The sequence below is a fragment of the Poecilia reticulata genome, linkage group LG23, assembly GCF_000633615.1.
Source record: "Poecilia reticulata strain Guanapo linkage group LG23, Guppy_female_1.0+MT, whole genome shotgun sequence".
Classification (NCBI taxonomy): Eukaryota; Metazoa; Chordata; class Actinopteri; order Cyprinodontiformes; family Poeciliidae; genus Poecilia; species Poecilia reticulata.
In genome coordinates, this window is record NC_024353.1 from 10790833 (window position 1) to 10812649 (window position 21817).

At 41.6% G+C, this 21817-nt stretch overlaps 1 protein-coding gene and 1 long non-coding RNA gene across 12 annotated transcripts in view; both read left to right on the forward strand.

Moving 5' to 3' along the window:
* Positions 1–14462, forward strand: part of foxp2 (forkhead box P2) — a 115445-nt gene extending 100983 nt beyond the window's left edge. For all 10 annotated transcript variants that reach the window (XM_008401036.2, XM_008401042.2, XM_008401037.2 and 7 more), the window contains 4 exons: positions 2038–2159; positions 2797–2866; positions 3716–4020; positions 10415–14462. In XM_008401036.2, coding sequence (XP_008399258.1) covers positions 2038–2159; positions 2797–2866; positions 3716–4020; positions 10415–10559 — 642 coding nt within the window. In that variant the 3' untranslated portion in view covers positions 10560–14462. The remainder of the gene's footprint in view (positions 1–2037; positions 2160–2796; positions 2867–3715; positions 4021–10414) is intronic.
* Positions 14463–16366: 1904 nt separating this feature from the next.
* Positions 16367–21817, forward strand: part of LOC103459467 (uncharacterized) — a 14084-nt gene continuing 8633 nt past the window's right edge. The window contains exons 1-4 of one of the 2 annotated variants that reach the window (XR_532750.1): positions 16367–16783; positions 18947–18983; positions 19098–19164; positions 19267–19307. This is a non-coding gene — a long non-coding RNA (uncharacterized LOC103459467). The remainder of the gene's footprint in view (positions 16784–18946; positions 18984–19097; positions 19165–19266; positions 19308–21817) is intronic. The other variant, XR_532749.1, reaches the window with a different exon arrangement.

Here is a 21817-nt window from a genome sequence, read left to right on the forward strand (position 1 = left end):
GGGCTTTGACGCCCTAATTATACAGCAGCCACTCCATCATCAGCACCTTTTGTTAAGAGATACACCCCTCCTCCTGGTCCTGAAACCACTTTCTCTCGCGTATCACTGGTTAATTGTGAGGAAGGGTGGCTGGTTTGCCCGTTAACCACCTCTCTGGCGCACAAATGCATAAACTGACTCCAAGAAGAGGGGTTAACTGAAGCAGGGAGGTTGGGAAGGGGGGCAGGAAGTGAGAATAGGCCTGTCATGGAGGGAAGCGCTCTTTATTTACTTACACAAAAGGACCCCATTTGTATGTCTGTCGCTACAACTTTATGGTCCTGTCCGGCCGCACAAAGATGGTGAAAAATGTGCATGCCGCAGAATGCGTTTTCATCCAGGAGTGTGTCTGCGTGCTGATAAAGGAAGCCCAGCCAGATTCTTCAACGTTTCATCCTGTGGCCCCTTCTGTGTCATCTGTTTGTTTTTTTTCCTTTCCTTTCTTTTAGCCTTTGTGGCTGCACAGAGAGGACTGGAGGGAAAAACTCCCAACAGCCACTCATCAGCATGCAAGATGTGTTGCGGCACTAGATTTAGCAAAGTGAATTAATTTGGATTTGGGATGCAAATAAGCACACGGATGTGTGATCGCCAATCCGAGAGGGAGGGGGAGGGGGAGGAGGAGGGGGGGCCATGTGTAGAGATCAGCGCACTTTTCCAGTTTGTTAGGTACAGTAGCGCACCACGTTTTGCTGTGTAAGGTTGTTTTGACAGGGTATGTCTTTTGCCGTATGAAACATCAGAGCCTCTGCTGGTTTAAAACCGGTTCCACCAGTCGTTTCCCCCCCAAAACGAGTCCCATTGTTCCAGTGACTTTAAAAACGTCTCCAGGTGATCTATTTACATCTGCAGCTCCACGACTCCCTTTGTAAGCATTAGCAGGATGATCAGCGATGGGCTTCTCATTTGATTAACAGAGTGAATGTGTTCTTTTTTTTTTAAGTATTGAGAGCAAAAAGAAATGAAAGGTAGTTTAATATCACAGCTTCGTCTCATCTCAAAAGAGGGATCTGCCCCCCACCCTATCCCACTTTCCCTTTCTCTCTCTTTTCTCTCACCCAGAAGCTTATTAGTTCTAACTATATAGCATGCATAATAAAACTGCTCATTTGCTCATTAATATTAAAATTATCATATTCAGAGCCATGGGCATTAAGATCAATCAAATCATGGGATTTTCAGGTCAGATGCAAGATCTGCTTATGAGGTTTTTTTTTTTTGAATCCCTTTCTTTTGCAGAAAGAGCTGTACACACCAAGCTAAGGGGAGATGATAAATATAAGAGACAGGGATATTAAAGCCGGGGTTATTATTTGTAGGGCCCGATGCATGCTTTAATCATGCTTATGTGGTCATATAATTTTCTTTCTAGAGTTTTTTTTTCCTCCTCTTGTTTTAATTCATGCACAAATTCTGCCGTTTTTAATTTCAAGACGGCAAATTCGAAACGGAAAGAAGAATATTTGGACATCTTAGATGTCTAACCCTCTCTCCAACACACACACACACACACACACACACACACATATATATATACACACACAATGATATGAGGCCTTCTAGGAGACAGTTTCTTTTTTCTTTCAGCACTGTCATCTTTAAAGCGATGTGTCCATTAAGAGCTCTGCTTTTCTGGAGCAGGAAGGGTTACTGACATCACCATTATCAAGGCCGGCATTACCACTTCTGTCACCACCATAAGCCATTCGCTATGCTGATTACCTCCTTTTAGCCTACTTACTCTGATTGATATGTACTGTGTGCAGGACTTGTAAGAGCATTCACTCTCACTCAATTTTTACTAATTAAATCAATGGTGCGTGAATGTTAAGAATTTCTTCAAAATGTAAAAGAAAAAAAAATCAATTTCCAGGCCTCCTTCTCCTTCTTTTTTTCCCTTTTCTTCATGATGGAAAATGAATGAATATGATTTGTTTTACCTCATCCTGCCTGACCTGCGCTTGTCTTTTTTTCCCCTCTGTCTCTCTCTCTCTGCAGAATGCCGTTCGCCACAACCTGAGTCTTCACAAGTGCTTTGTGCGCGTCGAAAACGTGAAGGGGGCGGTGTGGACGGTGGACGAGGTGGAGTACCAGAAACGCAGGTCGCAGAAGATCACAGGGTAAGAGTAGTGCCACTTACCTTAGTGCTAACATCTCTTGAAGGTTTTCACACATTGCCACAGACTTTAATGTAACATGAGCGATTTTATGGGGTGGCCCACAACGTAATTGACAAAAGGAACAAAACAAGTTGAGTTTTTGTCTCAACTAACCACATTATTCCATGGCATGCAATGTAGTTCAGTGCATGCCATATAGTTGTAAATTACACAATATCGGGCATTACTCATCCAGACATTCCTCAGTGTTTTATTTCAGGGTTTCTGAGTAAATGGGTTTGATTACATTTGGATGCCACACCTTTCAGCTTCTTATTTTAAGAAAGAAATGTAAAACAATTACATTTACGTTTGACAAAACCCCAATGATGTCGCAGTGTGACAGTTTGTGGATATTTTCGAAACTAGAGTTTGCGATATAAACATGTGAAACTGCAAAGAAAATGTGGGTTAATTTAAATAGTTTGCAAAGTTCGACTATTATATTACAGTGTGTCATTTCCCTAAAATTACGCAGTCAGGGCATATGAATCTCTCTGCAAGGCACCACAAACTGTGTTACAAAGACGAGATCAAGCATTGCATTATAAACATTTATGTATGAGTTTGGTTTTTTTTGTTGTTTTTTTCCCCTCAGAAGTCCATCTCTCGTGAAGAACCTTCCCTCCAGTCTTGGCTACGGAACGGCGCTAAACGCCAGCTTACAGGTAGAGCTCCACATCAGATCCTACATTTAGCATGAAGCGGAAGCATTATTCTCTTTTTCCCTTTTCTCTCCTCTCCCACACGCTTCCTCCACTCCTCCCTTCTTCCTTCCACCTTTAGACCCAGAAGGCCACCCTGTGGTCAAACCGAGCAGAATGTCTTCCATCTCTCTCCCTGCTCTCCTCCCCTTTCTCCCAGTTTGTTGCAGCCACCTTAGATTGATTGTGGCATGTGCAAATGCAGGGGCATGTGCATTAATATTTATCTAAGCTGTCATAAATGATTTGGCTTCATAGTGTACGCCAGCGAGGTGCTCATGGCAAAAACTTTAAAAATTTAATCACTGTATATAACTTTAATGCGTAGCAGGCTAAAGTGTCAGGAGTTTTTATTATTTTGAGGTAAAGTTTTTGGGAGCCTTTTTTTTTATTATTATTATTTTATTAATACATAACCACTCCACACAAAGGCATTTGAATGGCAGTTACTGGGAGGTAATCTGCAAGCTTTCCACACATGGGAAAGATTTCTTGCAACATAATAAGAGAAGGATATTGTATTTTAGTAATTGCCATGGTAAATCATTTTATTCCCTCAGCTGTCTCTTTTTTCACTCTTCACACTGCCTCTCAGCCACTAAATACCTTCTGTCTTTGCAATCCATTTATTCACCCAACATTTCATGTAATTATGCTTCATATGCTTCTCATATTTCTTGTTCCTTAATAGTCACACGTCCCTCATTCTTTACCTTTACCCTCACCAGCCCGTGCCCTCTTCTCTCTCTCTCTCTCTCTCTCTCTCCATCTCTCTCATTCTTGTTTCTTTTTTTTTTTCCTTCGTCTCTGCAGGCTGCTCTGGCGGAGACCTCCCTGCCATTGCTGGGGACCCCCGGCCTCATGAGCAGCGCCGCGGGGCCAATGGGCGGCAGCTGCCACGGCCTGCTTGGCGGTGACCCGTCCGGACCAATCGGCGGCAGCCCGCCCGGGCTGTTGGGCGGGAGTCCGCCCGGTTTGCTGGGGATCAGCCCGCCAGGAACGCTGAGCTGCAGCCCCCAGACCATGTTGCAGTCTGCCCACGAGGAGCTCAACGGCTCGCTCGACCACCTGGACACCAACGGACACAGCAGTCCTGGATATTCCCCTCCAGTACACATGTGAGTAGGGGAAAAGACATTGCCACGATTGTTTAGTTTTGCAGTCTTAAGAATCCTCCACAGGGATGTTCATGTGCTTTTTCACATTTACTTAAGAACCACAAATTATTTAATGAAGTTTTCTGTTTAGATTACAAGCAAAGCATGGTTGGTTTCAAATTAAAGCTTGAAAAGTGCAGCATGTATTGAGGAGACTAGAAAAACTTCAGCAATAGACAAAAAAAAAATCAATTCACAATCTAAAAATGAAAAAGAAACATGGCTGGAAAACCTACTAGGAAGTGACCTAGCAGCCACTTGATCTATGGTAGCCGGAGGAGTTCAGAGATTGTCTGTTGACAACTATTATTGATCCTTTCCACAAATTTGAACTTTGACTGGGCAGAAAAAAAAGGCATTAAGAATTCCCTTTTCTATGCCCTGATAAAATGAGACTAAGATTGGACTTAGTCATCCAAAATGACCTCTGTGGCAGAAAGCTGACACTGCATATCTCTCTACTCGAAACAGTCCAGCCCCACCCCCCGTATTAGGCATGGTGGTGGCAGGATTATGCTGTGGGGATATTTTCATCAGCAAAGATGGGAGAGCTGGTCAGAATTGAAGCGAGGTCGAATGAAGTCAAATACAAGACAGTCCTGAAATAAACAAAAATGAGAGCTTGCATACCCTTGAGACTGAGCAGAGGTTCTACAAAGTATTAACCAAAGAGCGGCGCTGTGGTGGTGCATGTACTCATGTATGGCTCACGGGTTCGAGTCCAGACCTATTGACCTTTGTTGAATGTCTTCACCATCTGTCATAACTCACTATCTTGTCAATGCACTCTAGTGGTCAAATCAAGACCACTAGAGCCAAAAAATCCTTAAAAAGAACATTTCTTACATTTGACATTGAAAACAGTAAAGCATGTACCTTTACTTGGCTAAAATGGCAGAATTAGAAATGGCTTACTTCAGCAAGGAACTGTTTTTCCAACAGTGTAACATTAAAAGTATGACTTTATAAAAATATGTGTGTAGAATAAATTGCACCGGAACCACCAAAATAAATCTCCTCTCGCCCACAGTGCTAAATACGTGCAAAAAAATGTAAAAAATGTTGCATTTAAATGATTTGAAATTTTTTAACAGCGATAAAAGCGTTGCCAATTTCCACCTTACAGATCTGTAAGTGTTCTTGCTTGATAATGCAAGCCGAAGCCGCCTCTCCCTCTTCCATGCGCCCACCTCCTGCTCCACGTTGCTCTAATTGTCTGACATTTAACCCCCTGAATCAGTGTCTGTTTAGTTAGCACCGACCTCAGGGCAGAGCTCAATTTCTATGCTGGATTGCATTGTGAGCAGACCTTCCTCTCTCTTTTAGTGGGATTTTATTGCCTTTGTGGTCGTACAGTTCAAGTCTACATATAGGACCTTGTGATCAAACCACTCTGTACATTTTAGCTGCTTTTTTATTTTTAATGGAGGACTGTTTGTATTAATATTTAGCAAGCATAGCACTAATTACTTTAATCTCCATCTCCTCTTTATGTAGCTGGGAGAGGGTGTTTGTGCTTGACTTTAAGAAACATCCAAGCCACACACACACGCACACGCACGCACACAGGCTACAGTTTGAAACAAACACACCAAAGATATCCTTTTAACGCTTCTTACGCGCTGCCTATCAAAGCCTCTATTGCAACATTAGCTAGCCATCTGAGTAATGGATAAAGGATGCTTCCCACTGCCATGTGAGTAAATGTATTTATGAGAAAGGAAGCGTCCATACCTTAATATATTTAGACGTGTTTACCTCTCCTGAAAGAGGGTGCTAAGTGAGGCAAATTTGCCATGCTCCTGACAGATTCCCAGTGTTTGCACTCCCTGAGGTCATTTAATTTTCAGAAACAGGACAGCGCAGACTTTTTTCCCCCTTTCTTCTTCCCCCCCTCTGCTTTCCGCGGCCACGTCGTCTCGGCACCGACACGAGTTGTTACAGGGAGGACTAGAGGCATCTAGCCCCTGCCCTTTTTTTTCACGCGGTCCACAACAACCTTCGAAATGGAATAGATGTGTTCTCCGGCGCCACTTTTCGCTGTACGCGCTTAAATAATAGAGCGGCTCGCAGCACTAAACTAAATAGTACATCACCTCCAAGACCTGTTTTGGGAGGAGAGTCGTCAGCACAACTGAGTCCATTCAGCTGTTAGACAAACCTCCTCTTCCCCTAAATGTCTAAAGGTTAATGATGTCTGCTTAACCACAGACCAGCTTGCCCTGGGCCATGCTGGCTGTGTGTGTGTATGTGTAAGTATGCATGTGTAATAAACTCATGTTCACCCTAAGGGGTTCTGCTTAAAAGAAGTGGTAGCTGTTATAACCAGGAAGGCCTGAACTTACAATTAGAGCTTCCAACTTCTCTCGTACTCAACACAATATGTCGAGGCCCAATTATTCCGCGTTTTGTCTCATGTTTTTAATTGTTTCGTGTCCGCCTCTCATTGGTTTGATGAACATCTTTCTCTTATTTCTGCCCCTTTCCTTTTCCTACCATCAACCTCATGGACTAATGACCTTATTTGCATCCCTGACTTTACCTCCGCACGGTTCCCAACGCTAATCTCTGACTGATATGAGAGCAGGCGTCTCGGCGTATTTATTACGCCGCATTTCAGACCGGCGTTTACTCCTCGAGTGACTCGATAATGGCATCCAGCCATTAGGCGCTAAATGGCTCATCCACATATTTTAATAAAGCGTTGGAAAGCCGAAAGCGAATACGGCAGCTCGTAATTTCTTTCTTTCTTTCTTTCTTTTTTTTTCTTGTAAGGCATCCAAACATCCTAATGAGGATTATTTTAGCAGCAAAGAATCATTAATATTTTTGATGCGACTAGAATCAGGATCTTCTAGCGAGGCGAGAACGAGGAGTGCGTTCTCGTTGTGTTCTCTGACGTCAAAATATTTAAATTTAAATGTGTGTGAAAATAGAAAAAGTGTTCGCTGAATGAATTTTTTCCCCCCTTTCGTGTTGCATTTTGATGTTTTTCTTGTCTGCAACCACCTCCTTCCCCCTCACCTCACTCCCCCACCCCTCACCCCCAACCTCCCTTCCTGTAAATCCGCAGGACAGAAACAGAAATATTCATCGCTCGGCTCAAATCCTGCTAAGATCTCCTCATCTCGACCACATCAGAATATTAATTTACAGTATTTGGCTCTGAATATTAAAGTCATCTGTACCTTTTAAAAATTCTTTTCAAATTCAAAAAGGCCCCGGCGCCCTGCCTCTCCCCCCGCTGATGAAGGCGGCCCAGGAGAGACGCATCCTAACGTTGCCGCCGCTTGATAAGTCTCCCTCTCCTCTTTCCGAGTCTACGGGGATTTTCTGATGCATCCGATGTGTCAGAAATAATTAGGTTTTGTCAGATTTATCATCGTTGCACAAACCCTTCTCCCCGACTAGGGCTCCGGATCATGTTATGCCTTGTTTGTGTGTGACAGCATTATTATTCTTGTTAGCTGCCCAGCAGTTTTTTTTTTTTTTCCACCCACTCCTGTGTTGTTCTGAAGGAAGAAAAGGCGTCCTGTGCTGCTTCCTGCCCAGCGCTTATTGACAGTGGCTAAAGATATTCATCCATTTAGAGTTAAAAACATGTATCATGGTGTCCGAGCGAACTGCCGGGGCTGAAGTTGATTAATGGCAGAAGCAAGCTGCTGGTTTTTCCTCTTGAGGAGTGACACGCCACAGCCTCTGCATATTAACGAGTGGCTGCGCTTTCTATTAACTAGATAAAAAAGCCTCTCCTCTGCCTTTGCTCCAGGGGGCTCAGGGATGAGAAATTCTCCATTATTTATCATGTGGCCTGTTTTCCCCCCAGCCCCCCTTTTTTTTCTTCATGTATTTCAACCTGGTGTCATCAGTAAACTTTTAAATGCCAAACATGTCTGGAACATCACAGCTTATCGGCCTTACAGGGGCCGTGTTTTTCATGCAATTTTCATGTGCTTACTTACAGTAGACGTGAGGCATCGTGTCGAATTAGCGTCTTGCAAACAACATGGTTTTTACTTTCACCAGATAATGCGTGTCACACTTGTTTTTTTTTTTGTTACAAGAAAATGTCAAATTGTAAAACGGGGGATGGGTTGGAAAGAGATTCTTACCATGAGACAATATTAGGTAAATAACTTCAGTTTTGTTGTTTTGATACATACAAAGTTTTAGACAAATGCTTTTTGCTGAAGCAAAAGCTGACAAGCAGCCTGCTTCTATGATCAGAACATTAAAAAGTGTTATAGTTATAGAGCTAACTGCATTTAGGCAAAGCTTTAAAGTGTTTATAGTGCCCTTTGTATACAACAAGCTGATGTTGTTGTACACAGATTGCCCAACTTGTTGTATAAGTTGGGCAATCTGCATAGGTAGCTAGTAGAGGTGTGCCGATCGATCGGCCACCGATCATAATCGGCCGATTTCTGTGAAAAAGTGTCTGATCGGTGATCGCAGATCACGGTCTCTTGTTGCCGATCACACAAACCGATCACCTGCATCTCATTTCGCAGCCTGCCTGTGCAGCTGGTCTCCTCTTTCCTTCACATTGTGCAAACGGGCAGCAACAAATCCTAAGCGATGTGGAACTAAAACGCACTGAGTGAATGGGGAAGTTTGCGTGTTGCGGCGGAAAATTGAAGCACGTCAAAATGCATCAACACAACGAAGCTAATACGACATAAAAACAATGCCATACTTGACGGAGTTTGGCTACATCGAGGCTCACTGCAGTAAAAAAGACATATGGAGGATCAGATAGCAGRTAAAGCAGCGCACAGCTACAAACACTCACCCGGATTAGCATGACGGTCAGAAAGCTAAACAAATAACCTGGAAAATTATTTAAGTCTTCAAGCTGCGATGTAGTTCTGCTCTCGCTGTTGAACCGCTGCTACGCGCTACAGGTAGTAATATTTCACAGACGGAGCGCCGCTTCTGCTCCACCTGGTAGTGACTCTCACACCGAACCTCTGTTTAAACCTGCAGCATCTAACTTAAAAAAATACATTTTACATACGTATTAAAACTTTTGCTGTCAGATAAGAGACAGATAATCTCTGAACAAAGAATTGATCTCCTCCCTGTTCTGCATAATTACTCCGCTCAGTAAGAAACAGCCACTCAGAACTAGCAGTAATCAGCTAGCCGCCATGCTATCAGGACGTTTTCATTCAGTAACTCAGGATTGTTCATTGTAATGTATCCTGTATTTGCCTTGGAATGTTAAGTTTCATACTTGAATTTTTTGGCAATGTTGAGAAGTTTTATTTTGACTCTTTGCACTATTTAACCTCTTCAGAGCCTTCATATGTTTTCAGTCTGTTGAAGATAGTGGCAGTACAATTTGCACAATGCCTGTTTTGTTTTTTTTCTTGGAAAAAGTTATTAAAAACAAGTTTTTGTCTAAATTAAAGTGAATTCATGGTTCCTGTTTCCACATAATGTAACCGGTAGTGCTTATGATTAAAAAAATAATTATCATGTGATCGGTATCGGCGATCGGTATCGGTGATCGGCCCTCATGGGTGATCGGAATCGGCAGGAAAAAACCTGATCGGCACATCTCTAGTAGCTAGCCTACGGCCATCTTGTCAACTTGAGCAAAATAGCTAAATTCATCTTTCTTGCAAACATGCAGTACACAACAACAGATAAGGGGAAGTGGCCTGTTACTCTATGACAAGAAAGACAAGAAAATAGACAAGAAAATATAGACAAGAAAACTCCATCACTCCTTCACTTCCTCGTCTGTGTCATCAGACGGCCTCCGAACCGGAGCCGTCTGATGACTTCAGTTTTTACTCACGACGTACTAGTTGCCATTTCCTTCCTTCCTACTTTCTGTTTCACAAGACCTATGTACCTAATGGTTCATTTACCTTGGTTGCTCTGTTTTTGTAATTATTATTGCTCATAATTAATTGTCATAAAGTGTATAAAAGTTACTATATTAGTATATTTTTCATCTGAGGAATATTGCGGGCCTGATCCCATTTGATCCAGTTGGACATGGCCTTAAATAACCATTTAAGGCCAAAATCAGATTTCTGTACTGTAGAGTTTGATTAGTCAGTTTAATTCATTAGTTATCAGATGAGATATGGCATTTGGTCGCTAAGGGAAAGTTGAAAATGAAATGACCAAAACTACAGATGCGCAAAATGACAGAACAACCAGCTCCCTAAATGACCTTAATACTGGAAACCAGTCGATGCAGCGAAAGGGAAGGATATTTTCCAGTTCATGGATCACCAGAGTGGTTTTCCTCTAGCTTCCTTCTCGAGTAAAGACTAATGCTAGTCTAAGGATATTTGAAAAATCTGACATCTATGTGCCCATGTCCTGTTCCTCACAGGCCACCTGTTCACGTGAAAGAGGAGCCGCTCAACATGGATGACGACGACTGTCCGATGTCGCTCGTGACGACGGCCAATCACAGTCCAGAACTTGACGACGACCGGGAGCTGGAGGAAGGGAACCTATCGGAAGACCTGGAGTGACTAGGATACGATCTTTGGTCAATGTGTCCCATCATTCTACCGCACTGTTTCTCTTACACAGACCTGCAAGGCTAGAAACCACTCCACCGTCCAAGAACCCACAGCTGACTCACTTTCTCACCACTGGGACTATTTATTGAGCATGTATCCGGATAGAGACCAGTCCAGAGGAACTCTTTGCTGCAGACCTTTTGGATTCCCCAAAACATGACAGACATGAGATGTCTGTTGTAAAAAGAAGAACAAGAAGAAGAAAAAGAAACTCTCATATGTGGGGGGTGGCATGGCCACATACAGTGAAAGGATGATGGACTCATGGATGGGGGAGGAGACATGAGACAAATAAGCAAATCATGTTCTATCGAAAGCTTGTGGCCTCCTATACTGCCAAAAAAAAAGGAAGACGTTTTATGTTTGTGAATAACCCAACACACAGTAGTTGTTAATGTCTAGAGACAATTGCTGGTTCAATTCAAGTTGTTGCTCTGTTATCATTTGCACAGGAGTAGTCTCGGAAAATTGTGTCACTGCCTGTATGTTGCTACTATTATTAAAATCAGCATATTATTTTTAGCTCTTTTTTTTTCTTTGTTTTTTTATTTTTACCATTGTTAATTTCCAGATCTGATTTATAGACACCACCAACTGTAAATGCCATCCCTCGAATCACAACTGCAGTACCAAGACTGTTTTCGCAACTGTTCGGAGAAAAAAACAACAAAAAAAACAAGGAAAACAAAAGTTGGCTTCCAGTCTGTTATGTGTTTGTGATTAAAAAGTCTAAAAATGAAGTTGGAGAAATAATAACAGTTTGTGTAAAAAAAAAAAAAAAAAAAACGCCATTTACAAAACGAATGCATTTCTGCGTAACTTTCCTCTTGCTCTTCTTACCTCGGCGTTCTAAAGCTTTGTCTACCTGCAAACAGTGACAGGCAACAGCTAAAAAACCAAAGCCAAACTCTAGCAATGGCCAATAGCTTACAGGCAGAAGCCACCAAACTCCTCTTTTTTGGTCTCACCTTCTGTGACTTTAAACTAGTTCAAAGTGAAGCTTTTTTTTTTTTTTTTTTTTTTTTGCTTTTTTTTCTGTCCACAAACTACCTTGGAAAAACCTCTGGGATTGTTTCATTTAGCCCTATACAAAGATGGTCAGAGCAGAAATGAGTGTCGATTCTTCATGTGTAATTTGGGAACTCATAAAAAAAAAAAAAAGTCTACTCTGGTTACCTTCTGCCAGGCATTCTGTCTGTGAAATAACCATAAAAGTAGACCATGACCAAAATAAAACATTTGTGTATTCAATAGAAGTGCAAAAACATCTTGATGTTGTGAAGGTTTTGTTAATTTTTTTTACAATTTTTGTTATGCATTACACATTGAAACTCATTGTTTTTTTTTTTGTTTTTTTTTGTATACAAACCTGTTGGATATCATTTTGTTTTAGGTGGAACCGTCCAAAGGCGTTCGCGTCTTTACTTTACCGTGGCGGTTTTTGTTCTGAGCTGCGTCAAAACAAAAAAAAAAAAAAACTGAAAACACTACTAACCAAACATGAAAACTATCTAGTGAAGCCAAATAAGTCATAATTTCAAGCTAATATGAAATAATGTGGCTTGGTTAGCATGGGAAAGCAAACAGTGATAGCCATTGTGGAAGGGGAAAATCTAAGGTGACCTTTTCTAGGTCAGATTTGCTTTAACTTCATCCAGCGCTCATTATGTGGGTTACGGAGTTGAAACTTTACAGGTTTATACACACACAAGTGTAATCTGGATAGGTGGTCAGCTTTTTATGATACACTTTGTACTTATAGAAGAAGAAGTACTTCCTCCTCTAAGCCTGCATTGAGTGCTGGTCATTTCGCCCCTTTCGCCATTTCGTACTTTTGCAGTTTCGGTCGTTTCGCACCCGACTTTTTCAGGACCAAAATGGTAACATCTGCTGGAGGAAGTTTTGTATCGACAATACACCAATTTGTATCCACTTTGATAACCAAAAGTGATTTTCTTTAATTTACTCATAGTCGGTTGTAGGGAGATTATTTGACTCCATTGTCTACCAGCAGGAGGTTGTATTTTATGAGTCAACTGGCAAAATGTTGACACAACCACAAACAACGGGAAAAGAATGCATTACGAATATTTCAAATAAAATGCAACTGAATTAAATTACAAGAGAGATTTGACACTTTTGAACCATTTTATGTTCACACTTTATTGAATTTATTGAACAATAACTTAAAAACAAACTCATCATCCAAGAACTTTGTTGCCATGATGTTGGTAGGCAGAATTGCTTTACACATGACGGAGAGGGGGTGTCCTTTTTATTTTATTTATTTATTTATTTTACATATCTTGCAATGGTTATTTCAATTTTGGGATAAAAGATGTTTAAATCATAAAGGCAGTTAAGCAAAGTCCACTTTTTACTACATCCTAAAAGTCAGGACATGTGAAGGACCACAAATGAAGAAGTTCGAGTCTGGCTTAGAATTCATTGTTTTATTTTTATCCAAACAGCAGTTTAAGTTTCTTTTTGATTGCCTGGAAGCCATAGTTATTGTGTTTGCCTAGTGCTGAGCTTGCCTATCAAAATGGCGGTCCACGTCCGGTTCAGACGTGCCGTAACCATGTATTGAAAAGAGGAGAAAGGAGGGTTACGAATGACGGCGTGTCGGTACGAAATGGTAAAGGGGAAAAGTGACCCCAAAGTGTTGTCGCTTTAATGGTCATTTCTGTTTTCAGTAAACCAAAGTTACACAAAATTCTGCCTCCTCTTGAACGGGATACGCAGTAAAACTCACACCCATGCCCTGTTTGAGTCTGGCGTAAAGACATACAGAGACCAGGTGGTCAGCTTTACCGTCTTTCACGTACATAATGGCTTTTTAAAAAAGAGCGACGTGTTAAGCTTCGTTCTGAACCAAAATCTGAACCGCACTGTGCGTCCGTTGCTTTTGAGTTGTCAGGCCAGAGCTTAAAACACACACTGTACAAAAAGCACTGCTTGTAGGCACGTCCTCACACACCCGAGAGCCGGCGCCGCATCAAGAGGCCAGGAGTCGGAACAATGCCGACTCCTGAGGAAGGGACAGAAATGACGTTCTTAATAATCTTACTCACACCAAATAAAAAGGGCGCTTCGTCTTTCATTTAAAAGGAAAAAAACAACAACAAAAAAAAAAGGGTTCTCCCACTTACCCCCTCATCCCCGCCCCCAAAAAAGGCTTTCCAAAAGCTTCTACCTCTGCACAACAACTTCAGAACAACCACAACAGAGATTGCACGAGTTTCGAGAGCTCTCCCACTTTCCCCACTGCTTGTCTTTCATAGGATGTGGCTCAAAAGCAACGTTTACATTCCCTGCGTCAAGATATACGGAGGAGTCGCATTGTGATAGGTTGTCTGCAAACATTTGTAGAATGATAATGTATAGATTAACCTGTAAGGGGAATATCGTGTTTTTAAAAATGCATGTCTAAAAATCATTTGGTGGACTGGAAACAAAAAGAAATACAATAAAACTCATCGGGACGATGGCCTACGTGTTGCAATGCATAGGAGTGCATTACCTCAGAGGGATAAAAACCTGTCAGCCACAGAATGCATATTACCTGTAGATTTGCATGGGTTTTGTACAAATTAAGTAAAAAAAAAAAAAAAAAAGTCTAAAATAGTTGCTTGCACATAATACCAGAAAGACCTCCAGAACTGCGATCTGCTCCTCCACTAGATTTTAGGATTGTCTGGATTTTCTGGGTTGATTTTTGTCTGTATTTTGATAACTGTGCATACTTATGTAAAAAGGAAAAAAGAAAAAAAAATCACGTCGGTGGACCCATGAAATTTACCAGACTTTTTTCTAAGAGGGACAAAGAAAAAAAAAACAAAAAAAAAAAAACGAGAGTTCTGTGTTTCTTTTCTGACTTACCTGAATTTTTACTGTTTCTCTCTCATTGCTCGCTAAGAATAGCAAACCTGCTTTTTCTGCATCTGCTTTGCGTAGCTGTAAGGCTTTAACCTAATGTGTGTATTTATTGCTTGTACCTCTGTGCATACTTTATGAAGCATTATGTCTGGCAGTTGAGTCATGTATCCTTTCTACTGCTATCCTTCTCTAATAATTGAGAATATGATCCCCCCCTATGTATACAGTAAATTGGGACTGTAGCAAACATATGTTTATGTAATTGGTGATTTTTTTTTATTTTTTATTTTTTGGTTTTTATTCTCTTTTACTTTAATCGAGATTCAACAACCTTTTTTTTTTTTTTATACTTCTCATTCCTGTGTACTGTGTCCATATGTTAAAGGTTCTCTGACATTAGAAGGTCATGGTTGAGAATTGTAACAGACATTATTTTCTGTATTCATGGCATTTCACTGCTGAATAAAATAAAGGACCAAAACTTGGAATTTGAAAAAGCAACTGACTACCTCCAGCATCAGAGAGTAAATCATTTCCCTCTCCACTGTTGCGCATTTATCTTTTATTCCGCAAAGGCACAGCCATGAAAATCTAGCGTGGCATTACACATTTAAGGTTTCAGGGGCTGCTACTTCATAGAGATAAAAAAAATAAATAAAATAAAAATTTAATGTGTATGTTACACTTTTTTCTTCTTCTTCTTTTCTGGCAGCTGGAGCCTTGTTTAGGGGAGCGGGACATGGTGGAGCGTTGCTCACCCCTCTGGACCTGTAATGGGTTTAGCCTGTGTGTGATTCAAGCCCACTGCTTTCATGTAGCACAAGCATGTCCCAGTGTAGGAAGAAATGCTGCCTTGAAATGGATTTGTGAGAAGTTGCAAACCTACGAAGGATTTCGATACAGTGAATTTGGCAGAAGTAGGCGCAGGCTGGTTACATTTCTGTGGTTTCAAGTCAGTTTATTTAGTCGCCAGAGAAAACGCCGGACCGTTTTGACTTTTCCATGGCTCCGTGAAGCGTTAAGTAACACGGCGTTCCCTCTCCCTCACCTGTTGCTGTGCAATGCCAGTCAGTTCCTTCCTGAAAGAAGCCTCCTACACTTTCTCCTTGTTTAAAAAAAAAAAAAAAAGACGATATCTAACAGTTTGGAAGTATTTTGGGTTGAAAAAGACATAAACAGGCCTAGTTTATCTATTCTTTTGAAAAAGCTGTTCAAAAGACTTCCTTATTTTAATTATTATCATTTAAGAAGCCAGTTTGCCTGTGAGATGTCTTGGGAACATCTCACCGGACGCGTTCCTCTTGCTTCAGGCCTGCAGTGCAGTTTCTTTTTTAAACAGTAGGTGTCACTTCAGCTCAAATCTGCCGTTTTGACCAGATGGGAGCAGAAGAAGAGTGTGAAGCGGCAGCTCACCCCGTAATACAAGGTCTTGAGAAGTTTTCAACCAACATCATTAGCTTATAGCTAACTCAGCAGCAGCTTAAGTATTTGCTTAGAGACTAGTTAGCTTGTCTTGATTAGAAAGACACATTCCATACCATAGACTCTCTGACTATCTGTCATACCCGTAAATCCAGCATACTTTGTGGTAATGCGCATGCGCACATCGATGTTACGGTATGAGTCAGAACACCGGTCCCAAAACTCGCGCTGCACCCTAAGAACCCTCGTATGAAGTGTGTACTCAACCAAAGTGAACATAAGTGTTCGAATTTGCAGGTTACAAGCGTGTAAAAATTTGAGAACTGTGCAAACATCCGCGTAAACACATTAAAAAAAAAACAAAACAAAAAAAAACACGACTGGCAACTGTGACTGTTTGTGCTAAAGAGTCAACTGACGTCCCAGCTAGCAAGCAAATGTTCGCATGACGTATGTTGAACGTAGTGTGAAAGTCGGATGTCGAATGCTCGGAAACGATGTCTTAACATTCAATCTGAACATTCGTTCCCAATTAATCATCTTTTTTTTTTTTGCTGCCATTTCACTTGATTTAGTTTTTAGATCTTATAAGACATGTGAAGACAAAATATGAAGATGCATTTAAAGACCTCAAAGTTTGTGGCGGTTTTGTTGAAAAGAGATACCACACATGTACCAGGAGTAGCCTATGTCCGTCTCAGAGGAGATAGCAGAGCTGCTGCTGAAAATACACACCATGGTGTCTGGTAACAATCCACCCTGCTTTACTGGACTCTTATGTGTTGGAAATAAAGAGCAAAATAAGAACTTGGAGCCGGAATCTGTGGGACACAACTTGTTGAAGTCTTCAGTGGTTAAGAAAAAACAAACTGGTAAGACTTAATTGTTGTCGCTCTCAAGTTACTCATTTGGTGCGTTTTCACAGCTGGAACGTTTTCCAGCTGCAGCTCTACCAACTGCGCCACTGTACATTATGCCTTCTTTTTTAAATCTCTAAACTCAAACCTGATTCCTTTCATCCCTTTGTCCCTTCACCCTTGCATCCCATTCATCCCCTCATTCCTTCATCCCTTCTTCAATAAATCTTTAAACTTCTATCTTTATGATGTGGTCCTTGCTGGTGAATTACAAATTTTCATCCATCCATTATGGCGAGAGGCTTCATGGTCTTGGCTCCTAGCATACACAAGTGTTACACATTTTCTTCACCCTCCCTTCTCTTCCAACTTTCAGGTTTCCTCAATCCCAGAGCATGTCGAAGCTTCTTAAAAGATGGTTTCTTTACTGGGAGGGTAGCCTTTGCTTCAGCAATCTCCTGATTCTTCTGTTTTAGATCCTCAGAGAGCTGATGATTGCGAGCAAGTTGGCGTTCAATTTCAGCTGTCTTTATGCTTCACTTCATCTGGACGAGGTGAGCTTGCGTTTCACCTCGTCCAGTTCCTTCTGCAGCATGTTCTTCTCGGCGTGGAGGAATTTGGTTCTCTTCCCGTTCCTTCAGCATGCCGATATCTCTCATCCCTGTGCTCCTGCTCCATTGTTTGTATTTCATCTCTTAGGGCTAAAATATCAACTTCGTACTTCTGGACCATTTCCAGACTCGCGTCTTTCACTTGCTCAAGCTTTTTCTGGATGCATCTCTCTGCCTCTTCGGAAGCGTCTTGCATTGAAGCCATTTTTTGACAAAGAGTATCATTCTCCCCTCGAAGCTCTGAGTAAAGCATTTTGTTGCTTTTCACCAACTCAGCATGAGACTCTTTGTCGTCTTTCAGCTCCCGCTCCAGTGTACTCACTCGTTTACTCAAGGTTAAAACATCCGTTTCAAATTCCTTGGTCATTTCCAGATTTCCCTCTTTGTCTTGGTCCAGCTCATGTCTCTGTCTCTCTGGTGGCGTTTTGCAGGGATGACAGTTGTTGACGAAGAGCCTCATTCTCAGCTTCAAGAGCCACATAAAGTGTCCGGTTCATCTTCAAAACTGCAGTATGAGCTTCTTCGTTGTCACTTAGCTTCTTCTCTAACGACTCTGCTTGCTGTGCCAGGCCTTTAACAGAAGTTTGATCATTGGTGTTCAGTTCCTGGTATGACTCTTTCATCTTCTTTAGCTCTTCCTATAGATGCCTCTCCTTCTCTGCAGACGTCTTTCTCAGCAGTGCCATGGCCGTCTTCAGTTCGGTACTCTGACCTGTGTTTTCACCTTTCATGATCTTAAAAAACGTCGAGTGTTAGCTGTTCTTTCTACGTCCAGCTCTTTCTGCAACGTTGCCACCTGTTCTGACAGACTAATAATATCATCTTGAAGCTAAGCAAGGACTTCTTGATATAGGGCTGTACTTTCCTGCTTCTCTCTTTGTAAAAGTGCCTCTTTTTCTTGAGCAGATCTGAGCTGATGTTGGAGGGCTTTATTTTCCACGAGGAGCTCAGAGGATAGGATGTCCTCACTGGCATTCAGTCCTTGTTTTGCCTCACTGCAAATGCCAACGTCGTTTTCATTAAACTCATGTTTTTCTAACTTGAGTTTCGCATCATGCTGTTCTTTTTCCCCCCAACTCATTTGCTCTTTGGCGTTCCTCGTTCAATCTGGCTCGTTCTGTTTCCAAAACAGTGCCTGGATGTCATTTCGCAGTTGCTATTGATAATGCGTGCTGTGACTGGGATGTAGCTCAATACCATTAAACATCCAGCCATTGGTTGCTACGTAGATGCTTCCTGACACCTTCGGCAACTGAACAACTTGCGGTGTTTGCACATTGTTTGTATCTTGCCATTTGTTGCCATTTCTCATTGGTACTGGAAACCAAAAATTCAGCCAGTAAATTATTATAAGAGTAGTTGAAGCAGCTTCTATGACAAGTTCATCAGGTCAGAGCTACGCTAACAGCAACAGGCTGTTAGCGACTGCTACCTCGATATTTCTCATCGAGGTAGCAGTCACCTCGATGAGAAATATTTTGATTCTTTCATATCAAGAGCTTCCACATAGCAATTTCTAGAACATTGAACTATAGATCCCAACTAACTGCCTGTTTTTACCTCAAAGGAGAGATGAGGTGCAGAAGAGCGCAGCTGAAAGAGAGGTAAATATAAGCTTTTTATTTTACCACAACTTGTGGTTGTGATATTATTGCCAGTGGGTGTAATTTATTAGCTAAGCATATATATTTTTTTAAAGATAATTGTTTTCTCAACAGGGACCAGCTAATGAACAAAGGGCACAGTCAGGAGAGAGTCATAATGACAATGCAGCCATGAAGACAGGTACACTTAAACACATGAAAACCTCCATAAAAACAATGAAACCTAAACTAGCTCTGCTATAATTATGTCTTCTGTTTTTTGTTTTGTTTTGTTTTTTTTCAGTAGAAACCTCAGCCAAGAGTTCAGGACAAAATGGTGAAAAGGTAAGACTCTGGTTGATGTTTTTTTTATTTTTTAATTAATTTATTTTTTATTAGTGGTCCACAAATGACAGATCTCAATAATCTCCCAATTGTTCTGTGTGTAAATTGCTTCTCAACAGTCACAGAAAGATTTGGACAAAATTGTTCAGAACAGCCAACATCAAAGAGAGACTCAGACAGAGCTGCTAACACACAGATATTGAAATCATTATTGTGAAAAAAATAGAAATAAATCGTCCATAGTGCGGAAATTGTCTGTCTTATTAAGATAATGCAGTTTTAAAACTGAAATAGTTAAACTAGGACTAGAATAATCTACCTGTTACTTACCCAAATGACTAAGCTTGACTTAACTAACTAGTAAACTCATGTTTACTCAGTAGAAATTGTTTTGAAACTCAAGGTTGATAATGCGCAGGATCTCATACATGCCCAGGGTAAAGGCACAATTCGCATTAATGCATCTGTTGGTCTGATATTTTAAATGTTTGACCATCAACGTTCTGCAACATGCAGATGGGAATTACATATTGCACCAAACGTGATTCATTTTCCATCTTCAAGACAACGGTTTCCTCTCGGTACTTTAAAAGGAGTAAAAAAAAAAAAAACCGCTCTTCGTCCCTACGGTTGATGGATGTTGACTGGTCTGACGGGCTATGTGCCTAAATCAAGTCCAACAGACTTACCACACCTTGCCGGTCATGGAGCAGTCGCACACTGACACACTCATTGAGATTCAAGCTGAATCCACCATGACCACTGTGTTGCCCATTAGCTTGTCTGTATGCCGAGAGCCTTCTACACGTTCCAAAGGATGCTCAGGAGGGTCATTGCGGGAGCCTTTTGAATCCCATCCGCTGGCCATTTAGTCATAACGCCCGATGCATGTTCTTTTTGCCTTGCCATATGATGTCCCATGAGAGGTCGGAAAACAACAGCACTTTTCATAAAGGCGCGCAGACACACTTGTCCGCCCTCCCCTCCCCTCACCCCCCGCCCCGCCCCGATGACAGTCTTAGACATCAACTGTGGCAAGCTCCTGTTATCTCCTCAGCAAATGGTGTTCCAGAGCATTAGTTAACTCGCAAGGCGCTTGTCCTTTGTGCTGTTTATGCACTTGGAAGTGTTTGTGAATTCAAGTGAGGCGTTGCATACGAAGCGCAACAAGGGCCGCTGTGTACTGCACAACATCAGAGGGAGCTCCAACATTAAAGTGGGCAGCGCAACCTTCTATAGACCCTTCTTTCAAAGGCCATGAAATAATAATGGGTTGTGGTTAGAGAGGTATCCGTGAGTCACACTGGTTGCTTTTCATAAAGTGGAGTTATTTACAGTGCGATGAATAAAAGAAAGGGTAGCTGGTGGTGCAAGCCTTTTCCACATGAATGGCGGAGAGGAATAAGTCTCCTCTAACACAGAGTGGCAAGGCATGGACGTACACTCTAATAAGTGCAGAAACAAACAGCTGTTTTGGGGGGGATTCAGACAATTATTGGAGGCGTGTTTATGCTGTTTCGATTAGGTTTAGCTACACTTAAAGGATTTCATTTGCTTTTGATTTAGAGAGTAGAGCAGACCTGTGATACTGGGGGCCTTTTGAAGATAAAATAACGGTACTCAACAGTATTTCGATATATTGATTCTATATTTTACTTAAGACTCATATTGTTTGTTGCCAAAACGCTCCGTCAGACCAAAGTCCAGTTAAAGAGTTGAGCAATTTCCTATCAATTGTGTTTCAGATAGTAGGACAGAAAAGCCTTTTCTTCAGGTTACTCATCAGTTTAGGTAGAGCTACCCAGTCTTTGCTGGAGTCCTCTAACGCCAAACTCCTGTTAACACACGATGCGTTCAAAGACACTTTACCAGTCTAGAGGGAACTGATGTGAATTAAGTTTGAGGAAGTTACACACCGATGTGGCTTAAATCTCAGCACATTGCTCCGCTGTCTCACAACCTACTCGTCTAAACGGGAGTCTGTATCCAGGCATCATTTGTCTCATCTCCAGCATCGACCAATTAGATCAATTTATGAGCCGTGCCCTTGTGGGGCCGGCTGGTAAATATCTCTAGTTTCAGCTTATTGATTAAGAGAGTAGACCGTCTCGGTCACTTTCTTTTCCTCCAAAGCCCTTCTGACCCGACGATGCGTGTCGGCTGCCTGGAAAGACCCAGGGCCCCCGGGCGGCAAAAATTGCCTGCTAAATAGTCCGAGGCAATGGCAACGCTAATTGAGATCATCATTATTATAATTGCGGGCCCTGAAAAGCACGTCTTAACTAATTTGCATTGCTCTCAAGTTGATATTGGACCCGGTGCAAAAATAATTGCATGGCTCAGAGGCATGACGTTTGGTTCGGTGGTGGGCAAAAAGGGGGACACTCGAGCCCCTTTCCCCCCACCTCCAATCCCAGCATTCACAGGCAAGAAGTTGGTCCTAAAGTGACACTGGATTCAGTCAGATGTTTGGTTCTCATGTCAAATTTTTTAAATTTTTTTTTAAAGTG